General features: G+C 36.0%; 2 protein-coding genes across 3 annotated transcripts; one reads left to right on the plus strand and one right to left on the minus strand.

Annotated features, from left to right (window-relative positions):
* Positions 1 to 3,292: 3,292 nt before the first annotated feature.
* Positions 3,293 to 4,929, minus strand: LOC132170872 (anthocyanidin 5,3-O-glucosyltransferase-like). Its single transcript, XM_059582009.1, has one exon. The coding sequence runs from the start codon at positions 4,894 to 4,896 to the stop codon at positions 3,439 to 3,441; it is 1,458 nt and encodes a 485-aa protein (XP_059437992.1). The 5' UTR covers positions 4,897 to 4,929; the 3' UTR covers positions 3,293 to 3,438.
* Positions 4,930 to 8,086: 3,157 nt separating this feature from the next.
* On the plus strand, positions 8,087 to 13,346 carry LOC132170653 (triose phosphate/phosphate translocator, chloroplastic). 2 transcript variants are annotated; one of them, XM_059581710.1, is made up of 12 exons: positions 8,087 to 8,683; positions 8,767 to 8,841; positions 9,005 to 9,070; positions 9,205 to 9,283; positions 10,267 to 10,387; positions 10,505 to 10,600; positions 10,991 to 11,103; positions 11,247 to 11,324; positions 11,433 to 11,549; positions 11,808 to 11,907; positions 12,011 to 12,111; positions 12,943 to 13,346. In XM_059581710.1, exons 1-12 carry the CDS (start codon positions 8,412 to 8,414, stop codon positions 12,958 to 12,960), a joined length of 1,236 nt encoding a protein of 411 aa, XP_059437693.1. In that variant the 5' UTR covers positions 8,087 to 8,411; the 3' UTR covers positions 12,961 to 13,346. The 2 variants fall into 2 exon arrangements, with proteins under 2 accessions (XP_059437693.1, XP_059437694.1); XM_059581711.1 differs by having other exon boundaries at positions 8,467 to 8,688.
* The last annotated feature ends 1,204 nt before the right edge of the window (positions 13,347 to 14,550 follow it).

Genomic DNA, 14,550 nt, shown 5'->3' on the forward strand with positions numbered 1-14,550 from the left:
TTTTAAAAAAAAAATTATATTATATATATGAGAGGAGAGATGAGAGAGAATTGTGAGATATGAGAGGAAAGAGGTGAGAAAAGAGAGAATCATTTTTTTATTTTATTTTAATAATCATAAGGATTGCAATAGTGGAACTCAAAATATTGGATTCCATGGTAGCAATCCTAATGTTTAGGGTTTATTTAGGGAATCTACTGTGGGATATTTTTGTAATTTTTGAACATATTCCCTAAACTTAGGGAACAGACTCTGCTGGGAATGCTCTTCCTCGTCATTTTCCCTACATTTAAAGATTCAAACTACTTTTTGCTTCCCTATGTCAAAATACACCCAATAGCTTGCCTTAATCATTCCCTATATTATTAAAATATTTGTTTTAGGGCTGGCAATTTTGACACGACCCGTGAACCCGACACGAACACGATACGAAAAAATAGGTATTGGGTTTGGCCTTATCGGGTTCGGGTCTTAATCGGGTCTACCCGTTTAAGACCCGGTTAATTCGTGTCTGGCGGGTCGACCCGCCAAACACGGTTACTGTTCGGGTCTGACAGGTACCCGTTAGACCCGGTTATTGTTCGGGTCTGGCAGGTACTTGTTAGACCTGGTTACTGTTCGGGTCTAACGGATACCCACCAGACCCGATTAAAAACATTAAAAAAAAAAAAAAAAAAAAAAAAAATGAGCATATTTGTAGTGTTTCATAATTCATATATTTGATTACATGGGATGGATCATGGATCCTTCAAGACTTCAAGTGGACAAGTATTTTGTAATGAATTATGAATGTAATGTTGATGTAGTTTTGAGTTTTGTTTCTTTTTTTTATTATTATTATTATTTTGTTTTTGTCAGCTTTTTTTTATTATCTTTTTCTTTGTTGTTATGATGAAAACGTTGACACATTTTACCCCTCAATCTCATTCATATTTGGATCATTTTGAAATAGAAATTTTAGTTTTGTTCCTACTTAGACTTTATGCTTTATGAGGTATCGATGAGAGCCAAGTGGCTTACTAGTAACCAAGCGTCCAAGCCAACCCCTCGAGTAGGTCCGACTTAATAGATTTTGAGGCCTAAGACAACAAATTTAGGTAGGGCCTTTTTTTATATTTAAATAATTAAATGATTTTAATTTAAAAACATTCTTCTTGCTTTTTGCCCTTAATTTTTTTTTTTTTTTTTTTTTCAAATGATTTCCAAAATTCTTCTATGTTATGAGATATTTAATTTTAACAGATTACAAATATCATAATTCTTTTTTAGTGGAATGTAATTTGAGCAAAAATAAATTTCTTTATACTAAAAATTATTTTAATAAATAAACTTAGTCAATATGCTTGCTTGTTTTAAGTTTAGGTGAAATAATGAGTTTAGTAATTTCTTTTGGAGTATAATTACAGTCACTTTCCATTTTTTTTTTTTCCTTATCCTTTATTAAAGTCTTTAATATCTTGGAACTCAATTTTTTGCATTGACAATGTATTGATGTATTATTATTACAATTTTGAATTTTTTTTTTTAAATAAAAATTTATAGTTTAGGGTTTTGCCGTGCCGGGTCGGGTCGGGTCTACCCGATTAGACCCTGTTATTTTAAACGGGTAAAACAGGTCATGTCGGGTTACTCGACTATTTTCGTGTCATAATCGTGTCAGACTCAATTACCCGTTTAGCTAAACGGGTCGTGTATAGGCTAATCGTGTAACGGGTACCCGCGAGTCGTAATCGAGTAGTGTCAGGTACCCATTTTGCCACCCCATTTTGTTTTGTTAATTATATATATAACTCTAGCAATCCTAATGTTTAGGGTTCATTTAGGGAGTCTGCTATAGAATGTTTTTTGTGATTTTTTGAACATATTCCCTAGACTTAAGAAATAGACTCCATTATAGTGAGTCTGCTGGGAATGCTCTAAGAGATTGGCATAAAATAATGCTAAGAAATTGACATTTTCTATTTAAAATTATTATTAGATTAAATTTTAATAGTAATCTATTACAAATCTAATAGTGATTTTAAAAATTACGTCAATAAGAGCATTCACGAAGAGCCAAATGTTACTTTTATTTAAAATGACTAATCAAATTTGTAAAAAACCACTACATTGGATTAGTAAAAAAAAATGCAAAATAAATATTTGATTGGAAGAACAAAAAAAAAAACTAAATATAGCAGTATTTTTTAAGGGAGTCATTTTATTTTTTATTGTTTCTTTCACTTGTTTTCTCTTTTTTAAAAAACTTTTCCCACTTTTTTCCAAAACTTTTTCTCAATAAAGAGTAAAAAAATAATATTTAAATGATATAAATAAAAATATAGCTAATTGGATGTAGAGGACCTTTAAAAATTCATTAGCTAAACCAAATAAAATGAATTTTGAGTAACCATTTTGTATAAAAATTTGGCTCCGCGTTATGAATGCTCTTGACGTAATTTTTATACAAAATAGCTTTATATCGATCCACACTCGCTCCATTTTCTTAGCTCGCTTCACTGAACCCAGTTCCTCTCCCATAGCCTAAAAGTAGACCCCATTGTTACCGGAACCCTGGCTGCAGACAGGTGAAATTAAAACTTTTAATTTGGGAGGGCGAAATTTAAAAAATGCAAAAAATCAATTTTTGAAAGTTTAATTTATAAAAAATACATATAAATTTTTTAAAAAAATTATTTTTTTGAGAGATCCTTTAGAGCATCCATACTGAGCTCTTTAAATAAAAGTTAAATTTAAAGAGAAAAACTCACTTTTTAAATTTGAAAAGTCACTTTTAAAATAAATCAAATATTAAACTCTCTATATCTTCATTTACTTTAGTTAAATATTATTATTATTATTATTATTATTTTTAATTTTTTGTTCATAGTAGATGAGAGAGAGAATGAAAATGAATATATAAGATTACAAAACTAAGTAACTTTCATTTGTTTGCATTTGGTATTTAAATAGCCTTGTTGATTAAAGTTGATAGAAAAAAGGTAAATTTAATCACTTAATCATTAATTAGTTTAACACTCCCCTCACGTGTGAACTCAAACTTCTTTTTGATAGGTGAGACCCAATATGTAGAATATTTAATTTAAATAGGAGGTGAATTGACGTAGTTAAGGTTCGATCCTAGAATCTTTGGCTCTGTTACCATCTTAAATTACTAATTGTCCCAAAAGCTTAAGCTGATAGAAATAGATAAATTTAATAGCTTAATTATTAATTAGTTTAAATATAAAACTTGTAGACCCATTGATACTTTTCCAATTTATTTTTTCTCTAAGGACCACCCTCACGCAACTGAAACCAATTAAAGAGAGCAATTTTCCAACTATTAAATTGGTCTAATTTTGCCTTTTGAAGATAGAAGGAGCAATCACAATCAGAAAGTCGATCACAGTAATTAATCAGACAGTCTAAGAAAAGAAAAGTATGACGTAGCTGTAACTAGCAGGTTGTCGTGACCCACGACTCAGCCAGCTTGTCCAATGCAACATGAGCGGACCCTCCCTCTTCCACGGCTGCCATAGCAGCATCTCTCATGGCTGAAACTTTCTCTCTCACCTCTTTGCCTGCTTCCGAGACCATTAACTCCCTCACTCGCTTCTCCAACTCGGCCGCACTCACCAACCCGTCTTCCGACTCGGTTACTGCCAACGCCACCTTCAATTCCTTCACCAAGCCCGCCCTGTTCATCCTCTGCTCCGAATACAAAGGCCACGCAACCATCGGCAAGCCGCCACACAACGCTTCAAGCACCGAGTTCCACCCGCAATGAGTCACGAACCCACCCACCGAGCCGTGACTCAGTATCTCCACTTGTGGAGCCCATTGCTTCACCACAAAACCCCTCTCCGCTGTCCTTTCCAAGAAACCGTTTGGCAACAATACATCCAGATTTGGCTCTTTGTTGTCATCTGGCGGTGGATTTCTCACTACCCACAAGAACCTTTGGCCACTGTTTTCTAATCCTACGGCTATTTCTTGCAACTGTTTTGCTGAAAACGATCCCATGCTTCCAAAACACAGAAACACGACGCTTTGACTCGGTTGCAAGTTTAGCCAACTCAGACACTCGTGCTGATTTTCTCCATCTTGAATATTGCTGCTTGATATCGAAGGTCCAATACAGAATATTGGCGGAGTGGGTCCATCTGGCACGCATAGCCCATCCCGTATTGCCCCAAGAGCTTTTCTTTCGAGCATGTCAAACGTATTTACAATAAGCCCATTTGAATTGGCCATGTGGGTCGCTGTGTTTAAGAAATTCTCATACACTTTAGCACTACGATCTGACATACCTTTCATCATGTCTGAAGCCGGGACAGGCGGCAAGCCAGGAATATCAACAAGCAAATGATCGTCGAGATCTTTCAAGCTTTTATCCAGGCTTTTATGGAGAGTGGGGAGGTATAGAAAGGCGGCTAGACTGCTTCCGCTAGAGGTGTAAAAATAGTAGGTGGGGATGCTAAGATTTGCGGCTACTTGGAAAGCAGCGTCACAGAAGAAATCAATGATGAAGGCTTTGAGTTTGGAGGTATGGGAGATGGTTTGGAGGGCTTGGTGGAGATTTGGGTTGTTGAGGCGTGGGAGCAAGTAGCCTGACTCTGCGGGGGAAGCGGAGGAAGGGACGACGTCGTAGACGGGAGGGAGGCGGTGGAAGGTAATGGATGGAGTGGTGGCGTTGACTGCAGCAATGTATTGGGCGGTGGCGGAGCTTGCCGCGTATTGAGCGACGGAGGCAGTGTCTAAGATGAGGATTGTGACGGAGAAAGAAGGGTGGTGCTTGACTATGAGCTTGCCAAGCTCTACCATGGCGATTAGGTGGCCTCTAAAAGGAGAGGGGTATAGGACTATGACTTCCTCCATGTTCACAGCGTCTCTGAGGAAGTAGTGAGGAACCATATGTGACTATATGTTTATACATAGGAAATTTGATAATATCAATCTATACATCATTTTAATTGGATCCGGATCTTCTACTGTTTATTTTGAACTTAAGAATATCCCGTTAATAGTTATGATCTTTCTAGATCATAAATAAAATAATTATCTTATTAATAAAAAAAACAAATTATTATATATATTTTTTAAAAAAATTAAAGCATCGCTAGCTACTTATTGGAGGTGACAAGCCATTCTTTAATTTATTATTATTATTATTATCTTAATTCTTTGTTATTTTATTTTTTAATTATTTTTAAAATATATATAATATATATCATATTTATAGTTAGAATCTCTCTAATAATAAAATATTTTTTAGTTTAAAATAGACTGAAAAGGATTTAGTCCATTTTAATCAATACTTTCCGGCCTATTAATTAGGAGTAATGTTCGTCTTAATATTTTCTAACCGATAGGCGGTCCATTCAAAGGCACGAAATAAATATCTGTACTTTAAACTTTCTCTAAGGCACGAATTCAACGGCACGTGAATCGTCTTAAATGGCTTCAGTACTGTTGACTGGCCGACATGCTGTTGGAAGATGCCAAATTTACGCCTGTCCTGGAAATCCTTTCCAAGTGAAGGACAGATATGCTGTTGAATTATTGAAACTACTGTATAGAGTACCTTGCTAGCTGATCGAATCTCATTGTGATGTTACGTGGAATATAATGGACCGTCGAAAATTACAGGCATCATGTTGATCTACAAAACTGGAAAATAAGACAGCTTATTAGTAACTATATATTTCATCTTGTCTTCTAACCAGAGTTTCTAGAAAGAAACAACAACTGTCTAATCATAACCAACTTACAAGATTACAACCCAAAACTGGAATTACAAATAACAATATTGCTTCTATGAGGTTTCGCTTCCGACACAAACTTAGCGGAAGAACTCTCATCTCCACTCCAGCACTAGTACCTACTAATTAAACTCTAAAGCCAACGAATGTTTTAGAGGTAAAAAGAAGTAATTGCATAAGTCTGCGATTTCATAAAAGTAAATATCTATGAACTGAGCTTGGTTTAGTTGAAAGAATAAACAGAAATGAACATTACAAAATATCACGGGGTTTATGTAATTTCATTTTGAAAATTTGTTATGTTAGCAATTAATAATCATGCCAACTGGAAAAATACTACATTTATTAAATTGTTTAAGGTGCAATTATAGAGACAACATTTTTCAATTTGAGGTTTGTGCGTCCTAGTCGACTTCTCGTACAACACTGGGTATCCGATGAGATACAAAACATCCATAACTAGTAGTCCCGATCGGGTTCAACCTTAGATGATCCATACTACTAATAATGTTGGTCACTTATTTGGCCCATTGGGTCCAAGTGACAAAACATAAACATAAACTTTGAGTCATAGAATCAAGTCTATGTACACTTGTAACCACGCACCATTTGTACATTGCGATCCACACAACATATTTCAATTGAGAATGAGGGTGGTACGTAGGCCACCCCATTGCCACAAAGGGGTGGCTTGAGGCTTGAGCCAGCCCTCTTCGGTGTGTGTCTATATATATATATAGAGAGAGAGAGAGATATATTTTTAATTATTTTTTATTTTTATTCTTTATTTTTAATTTTTTATTGAGGTAAATGACACGTGACATGTTTTGATTAGTTTGACGTAGAATTCTATTAGTTTTATGGATGAAAGATTGGCAAAAGTACCGTCTCTGTATTTACCTATAAAATAAGCACCATCTATGATACAAAATTAAACCTAGATGAAAAAAAATAAAATAAAATAAAGTCGTTAAAACTCAAGTATCAAAAGGGCATTTAACCTTTAAAAAAATTGTGAGAAGCACATTATTAAAAAAAAAAGCATCTCATGCGCTATCAAACATGTCATTTTTAGATACTGATTTGTACAATTTTTTATCCATTTATAAGTGTATTGATAATTCAACGTTAATCTTCAAACGAGAGCCATCATGCATACAACAAATCATCGAACATTTCTATAACTGAGGTGGAGATTCGATGGTCTCAGGGGCATTTCCGCTGGGTTTGAATAATGTAGGGGCATGAGTTCGACTCCTAAATATGAAAATCCTCATGTCTATTTGTATTATTCCCCTTGGATCCCATTGATGTCTTAGTGGGGCGGTCGGTTAAGCTATGGCTTAGCTGGTCTTTAGGGTGCGTCTACGGTTTTCGTCTTCTAGGTCCCTCCTAAGCAGTCCCCTGCAGGTTGGTGCTATTATATTTACGCTCAGGTAAAATAGCTACAATTACTCTCCGCTTCCAACACTTTTTGAAGAAAAAAACAAAAAAATCATCTAACATTTCTTTAGGCGGGTTAGCTACCTCACGGATGACAAACACTTTTCTTTATTGTGTTTTATCACATGAATTATTAATACCTCTTCAAAGAAAGCCTACATGGCACACGGGAAAAAGACCTTATGTCTTATACACATCCATTGGGGGGTAGCTGCCTAGCTGGTATGAGAATTATAGCTATTGTCTTTTTGTAAGACGAATGATACGGTTTCTTATGGTGTTCTCGACTTCTCGATGTGTTTTTCTAATTTTACGTAAAAATTATTTTTTAAGAAAGTAGGAAAAGAACTTTTCTTACTCGTTTTTCATATTTTTTTTTTTAAAGAACAATATTCATGTAGGATAAAGAGAACATAAAAAAAAATCGTAACATTTTTTTTTTTTTTTTTCTGAACTCATAATAAATGGTAACTTTTAAAAGGAAGTTTTATATCTTATAAAAAAAAAATGGGAAGATTTCTATTATATATATATATATATATATATATATATATAAAGGATTAAAATATTTGATAAATATATATTATTTTTTATTAGTTTCTGTTTGGAGAACAATCCTAAGTTAAAATTCTATTTTCATAATTTATCTTTTTTTTTTTTTTAATTAAATATTTTATATTAATTAAATCCACTATTTCTTATCCTTTAAATATTTGAAGGATAAAAGTAGACATAAAGAAAAAATAGAGAAAGACGATAAGGGATTGAACAAAGAGCACCGCGATTGGACAAGACAAGCCCTCCCTCCCAGGCCTTTCGCTGGGGATAAGATGGGCCCCCATATCCTCCCCCACAGCCACAATATTATCTTTCTTCCTTATGCCTCCCCTGTTGGACTACAATCTGACACGTACCCCTCCATCTTACCTCTATGCCCCCAACGCTCTCACAGCGTTCATCAAACTACACGATGATCCCTGATTCCCTATTCAGGTGATCAACAGGTTGGTGTATTGTATGAGTGTGTCCCGCGAGGTACCAAATCAGAATCGAATAGGTGATTAACCGCTCGGCTTGTCACTATTGAAACGGTCCGCATTGCTCCCTGGTGCAAGTTATCCATTTCCGCGCAGGATAAGCCTTTCTCTGATCGTGAATAAAAGCTCTGCGTAGCTACCACAAGCACATTTCGCTCTCTTCCTTACTCTTTCTCTCTCTCTGATCATGGAGTCGCGAGTGCTGTCACGCGCCGCCACCTTCGCTCCCCTCTCAAACCTCCGAAAGCCGCAGAGAGAGAGCGGCGCCAACGGCAGCGTCAGCTTCGTCTCCGCGCGGCCGATCGGAGCCGTCGGAGAGGGCGGAAACTTGATATGGGGGAGGCAGCTCCGACCGGCTCTGCTGCTCGAGAGCTCGAGGCTCAGCGCGAAGATTCTGAGGCCAAGCACCGTCTGCGCCACGGCTTCGTCGTCGCCGGCCGAAAGGGGCGATTCCGCCGGGTGAGGTCCGTTTCCTCCGTTCTGACTCGGCCGAGTGGTAGTTCTCTTTGGCCTCCGTTCTGACTCGATTGTGTTTCTTACAGGGAAGCGAAGATCGCTCCGGTCGGGTTCTTCGCGAAGTACCCGGCTCTCGTCACGGGCTTCTTCTTCTTCATGTGGTAGGTCACGTGCATTCTCTAACCTGCGCCGGTGGCTACAATAAGATATCTAACTGACTAACTGAGTCTTGGGCTCGAAAGAGTCGAAGATACGGTGTCGTTGTTTATGTTCTCGGTATGTGTGTGACTGAATGCGTGAAATTACGAAATTGTCGTCGTGCAGGTATTTCCTGAACGTGATTTTCAACATCCTCAACAAGAAGATCTACAATTACTTCCCGTACCCCTAGTAAGTTCGGTATTTTGACTTTTGAGATAAATTATGTGTAATTTTAGGTGGGTAGGATTGTAAATGTGATCAACTCTAGCGGTGTACATACATTATTGTTTTTTCCGACGACAGTTGGTTTCTGATGCGTACAGCTTTGTGTCGGTTATACACTTGTTGGTCGGGGTGATATACTGTTTGGTGAGCTGGACTGTGGGCCTTCCCAAGCGCGCTGTAAGCTAAACCCTTCAAGCCCACTTACATTCTAATAATTAATTGTAAAAAAGTTTTTTTTTTTTTACCCTGGATGTGTGTTTTATGAGCTTGGTGGTTTTTAGTATGGTACGGATTCAGCTTAATATCAATATTGTAGTTTAATCAATGTTTAAGATTGAATTTTTTTTAATATTTTTTTTTATTAAAAGCTTCTAAAAATAAGTTAACTTTTAAATTTAATCTTGACAAATTATAGCATTATTTTAATACTAGGATTTAAGCAGGAGTATGGTACTTGTTTTTGGGTCATGTCGCGCTTAAATTTCCCCGTCGTGTAAAGTAAAACGACGACATATAGCTTTTTTGTTGATAATGGGGTACCAGATCTCGAGTCCTCTTATCATATTATAATTTCATAATTCCCCAGTTACCATTTTTGTTGGGAACACCCAACTATTACTCTATTATTGAAACATGGTCCACCTTCAGTGCTCTTGTAGCACCGTTGTCTAGTTTCCATTTCCATACATGGTAATTTTAGTATGTCAATATATAGCTTCTCTTTCCTGAAATTCAAAGCAATACCAAAGTGGATGATCCATCTGAAAGAAATTACAAGTTTAAATAATTGATTTAGTGTTTTGAAGTTGTTTCTAGTGCAATATTACACCAAATTTGCAGTCCTTTAGAACATGGTGCATAGAGAAATGCCATAAATAACCATAATTGATGTGGCAATTTCAGTCAATTTTTTATTTTTTTAACAAGGACTAGTCCAATGGTTAGTTAGGACTATAATGTCATCATTGTAAAATAGTTGTAGGATAAAAACGTAGTTTTTAGCATTACTTTGGTGCATATCACATAAAATTTGATGCTCCTCCGGTCTGATTGTGGTTACTTATCAGGACTATGTCCAAGGCTAATTTTTATGAGCAGAACTTGAAACCTTTGTTATGTGCTGATTGCACTTGGCATGTAAATGGTGTTTCTCTTTGTAGCCTATGGACTCAAACCTCTTGAAGCTGCTCATCCCTGTTGCCGTGTGTCATGCACTTGGCCACGTGACAAGCAATGTCTCTTTTGCAGCTGTTGCTGTATCATTCACTCATACAATTAAAGGTTATAGAAACTTCCATGCTCTTGCGCAGATTTTACCTTTATGTTTTAAGCTATTATATGACCAATACTAATCGAGTCTAGAGTTTCTTCCACTGAAATAATATTTATTTATTTCAGCTCTTGAGCCCTTCTTCAATGCTGCTGCCTCTCAGTTCATACTTGGACAATCAATACCTATAACTTTATGGCTGTCTCTGGCTCCTGTTGTTCTTGGTAAGCTCTCTCTATTTATGTGGTTGTTTCAGTCATATCATGCTGGTTGAAATATCCTAATCTAGACAGTGGATCACACCGCTTGACCAGATGACTACTTTATGACATCAATTCTCCTTCTATCACAATGAACTTTTATTTTTGGACTGTCCATCTAAGGATATTTTAGAAAGGGTGTTTGTTTCATTAAAATGCGTACCATTTTTCAAATTTTCAGTTATTATGGGACGAAGAAAGAGAGTATTTGTTACTTACAAAATATACATATTATATAATCTATGAAGGTTTCGAAGGTGAAGGCCAGACTTGGCCAGTCCATGTAAATTTTATTCGATTAGTCTTTGTACATTTCTATATTAATGGTAAGTTTGGCTTTGATTTGACATGCAGGTGTGTCAATGGCATCATTGACCGAGCTGTCATTCAACTGGACTGGCTTCATTAGTGCTATGATTTCCAATATATCCTTTACATATAGGAGTATCTATTCAAAGAAAGCCATGGTTATCTACTACGAAACTCTTCTTAACTCTTTTACCTTGAGTTAGTCATGCAAAAGCTATTATATGAGTTTAGAGAGTTCTTATCTTCCATGGCTCTAAAGCTTGTCTAATGGGCTTTTTGTTTTTATATGTGAATTTTGCAGACTGACATGGATAGTACTAATCTCTATGCTTATATTTCCATCATTGCTCTCATTGTCTGTATTCCACCTGCCATCATCGTGAGTGAACTTCACTTACAACTCTAGAATTTCGATATTATGTAACCCAAATAAAAGTTCATGTTTTAATGTCTTTCGATATTTCCATGGCCTCATTTTGTTTTACAGTTGGAGGGACCAAAACTGCTGAAGCATGGCTTTAGTGATGCAATTGCCAAAGTAGGTCTAACCAAGTTCGTCACAGACCTTTTTTGGGTGGGAATGTTTTACCATCTTTACAATCAGGTACATTTTTGTTTCTGCATATTCTTTTGTAACTGATGTTTGCATGGCTTGTGTAGAAGTTATTTTATTCTTGCAATTATATGAGCCCTCTCTTTGATTCCCCTCCCCCCCCCCATATTGGAATCCGAATTTCATACCATGCCAACTGCTGGATTCATTCTTATTGTAGCCCGTACTTTCATTAATTGATAATTTTTAGTGGAGTATGATGTTATGAGCTGACAAGAACCGTTCTCTTTTTCGGCTGCTTGAATACAGCTGGCCACCAACACCCTGGAGAGGGTGGCACCTCTTACACATGCAGTTGGGAACGTGTTGAAACGAGTATTTGTGATTGGATTCTCAATCGTGATCTTCGGTAATTTTTTTTTTATCTCCCTTTTACTTTTTCCTTTCTTCCGTTCTTTATTTGCGTAAAGAACTTTTTATCTGAATGATGTCTAACATATGGCTCTTGGCAGGTAACAAAATTTCAACACAAACTGGTATTGGAACAGCCATTGCAATTGCTGGAGTAGCAACCTACTCTTATATCAAGGCCAAGCTGGAAGAAGAGAAACGAGTGAGTTTTTCAGCTTAAACTTAGTAGAAGAAAAGTCTGGTTGAGTGTCAAGCATTCAACCCCAAACCTTATACCAGATGATAGATAGTCATCTCGCAAGCACATGAAAAGTCTCAAAACCCAACCAATGTGGGATTACCTAACGAGCAGCATTTATATATGCTTCAAAGAATAACTGCCATAAAATTTTGGGTTCTTGCATATTGAATTAAAATCTAGTTTTACATGCTTAGAAAAAAAAAAAAATCTTATGTTTACACCATAGTAGGCATTTGTTTCAACTTTTTGGTCTGCAACTTAAGTGGTGCTGAACATTTGTGGCTTATCAGTGCTGCGTATTAAGTTGATTTATGCTGTGTCTGCCTTTTGCTTGCCATTTGAGATGGTTCCTCTGATTAGGTTGTGAACAAGTAAATAAGGGGAATCTCCATTTTATGTTGTTCTCTAGTGAATTAGGATCCTCTCCATTTAAATGAAACGGATAATATCCATTTTATATAAGAATTTAAAGTTTGTGTATTTATCGATATATAAGATGTCACATCATTTAAATGTTTTAAAAGATTTGCCAACATTGACTTTATATACACCGTTAGATGCGCAAACATTAAATCCTGATAAAAATGTATAGTGAATCCCAAGTTGATAAAAATGCATTCCTTGTGGTTTCCTGATGCGCCCTGAATCTGTCTACCCATCAATTAAATTGGTGATAGTTTTGGTGCTATATAGACGCCATGTTTTGATGTACACTTCTGCTAGAATTAACACTTAAGCTGACTTTTATTAATTTTGATTTTGAATTTTTTTTTTTTTTAATGGGATTGGCAGCAAGCTAAAACAGCATGAGGAGAAAAAGAGGCCTGGACATGGGTGAGAATCATGCGTTGTACATTTTCAAATATTTCCTTCAAAAGAGAGAGATGGCAAATGGATTGCCCTATTATTTACCAAGAACAGAAAAAAAAAAAGTGTATCCTATTATCCTTGTGGCAGTTATTTTTCTTTTGATGGCAGTTATTTTTCTTTTGATCGATTTCCTTTGATTCAGATTACAGACAATTGCTAATTTGCAATCATCTCATGTTGTGAGTGAAAATAATGAATCACTTTTTCTGTCACAAGCCATAATAAGCTTCAAAGGGAGTTAACACAATATGTGATGAAATATGTGATGATTATGCATATATATACTTGGAACTGCTCATTATTCAGGCAGACGTGCTTTGATGATTGATTGTTCTCATAAGTGTCTTGATTGTGAAATATAGGGCATTTGTTTAGGTCTTGATTGAGATCACGTGCAATACTTAGGATACTGACGTTTGACGCAGTGTAATAGCTTTAATTTAAGCCATTTGTTTTTGGATAGAAAAATTTTCAAATCCAGTCTAATAAATTGCCACATGTCCTCTATAATGTGAGAGGCATATGGCTTTTTAGTATAATTAACATACTACCTACACAGTTAACGCTCTTTACTGTAATGTTAACTATTCTTCTTCTAACGCTCGAACACACAAAGCTGAAACACGAAGGAGTCCAATGGCTTTCTCCTAAACCGATTCGTTTCCCTTCTCACTTTTCTCTGATTTTTTTTTTTTAAAAGAATTTGATCCAAGTATAGGCAGTCATCTCTAAAGAGTTTAAAGAAGTCTAATTTGTATTTAGGTGAGAATTCATGTGTGGCCGTGTGGTGATCGAGAGTCCAGCTGAGAATTCTGCAGTGGAAGCTGGTTTGGATTCTGCAGGTGTTGTTCTTCCATTAACAAAGACAGGTGCAACCCCAAATATAATATTGGATTGTCCAAACGGTTCTTGTTTCCTCCATTCTGCAAGCCTTCATTAACGTGTACACAGAAAGAATTTTAGCACATACCTTCATTAACATCCATTCTGCAAGCCTTCATTAACGTCCAACCCCAGCTGCAAATTTTTCAGTCGTATATCAGAGAGAGAAAACTGAGAAAGAAGATGAACGGCTTAAGGAGAGACTTTTGGATTGCTTTCTATGTTGAGCATATGCAAGAAGACATGTGGCAAATTATTAGACTGGGTTAGAGAATTAATTTCTTTCAAATTAGTTTAGAGAAAATTTATGTCCTTCAATTTTTAAATGAATTACCCAAAATGTAATGGCATATAAGAGAGAAAAATGATAGATTGCATCCTGTGCAAGTCATAGGAGTGTTTGTTGGGGTTGGCTGAACCACTCTTCTTGGCCCCTTGAGGCCACCTATGTGGGTTGCATGCATGCAAGCTACACCTTTCTCTTCTATGTGTGTAGTATTTTGGACAATTCATTTAAAAAGGAACGGTCCATATTAGAATTATTATAGATACATATTTTATGATGAAATTATAAGTTCAACTAGATCTTTGATGATCTACGCTAGCTTTATGAATTGAGTCTAATAAAATAATAAGAGACGTATCTCT

This window comes from Corylus avellana, chromosome ca2, assembly GCF_901000735.1.
Source record: "Corylus avellana chromosome ca2, CavTom2PMs-1.0".
NCBI lineage: Eukaryota > Viridiplantae > Streptophyta > Magnoliopsida > Fagales > Betulaceae > Corylus > Corylus avellana.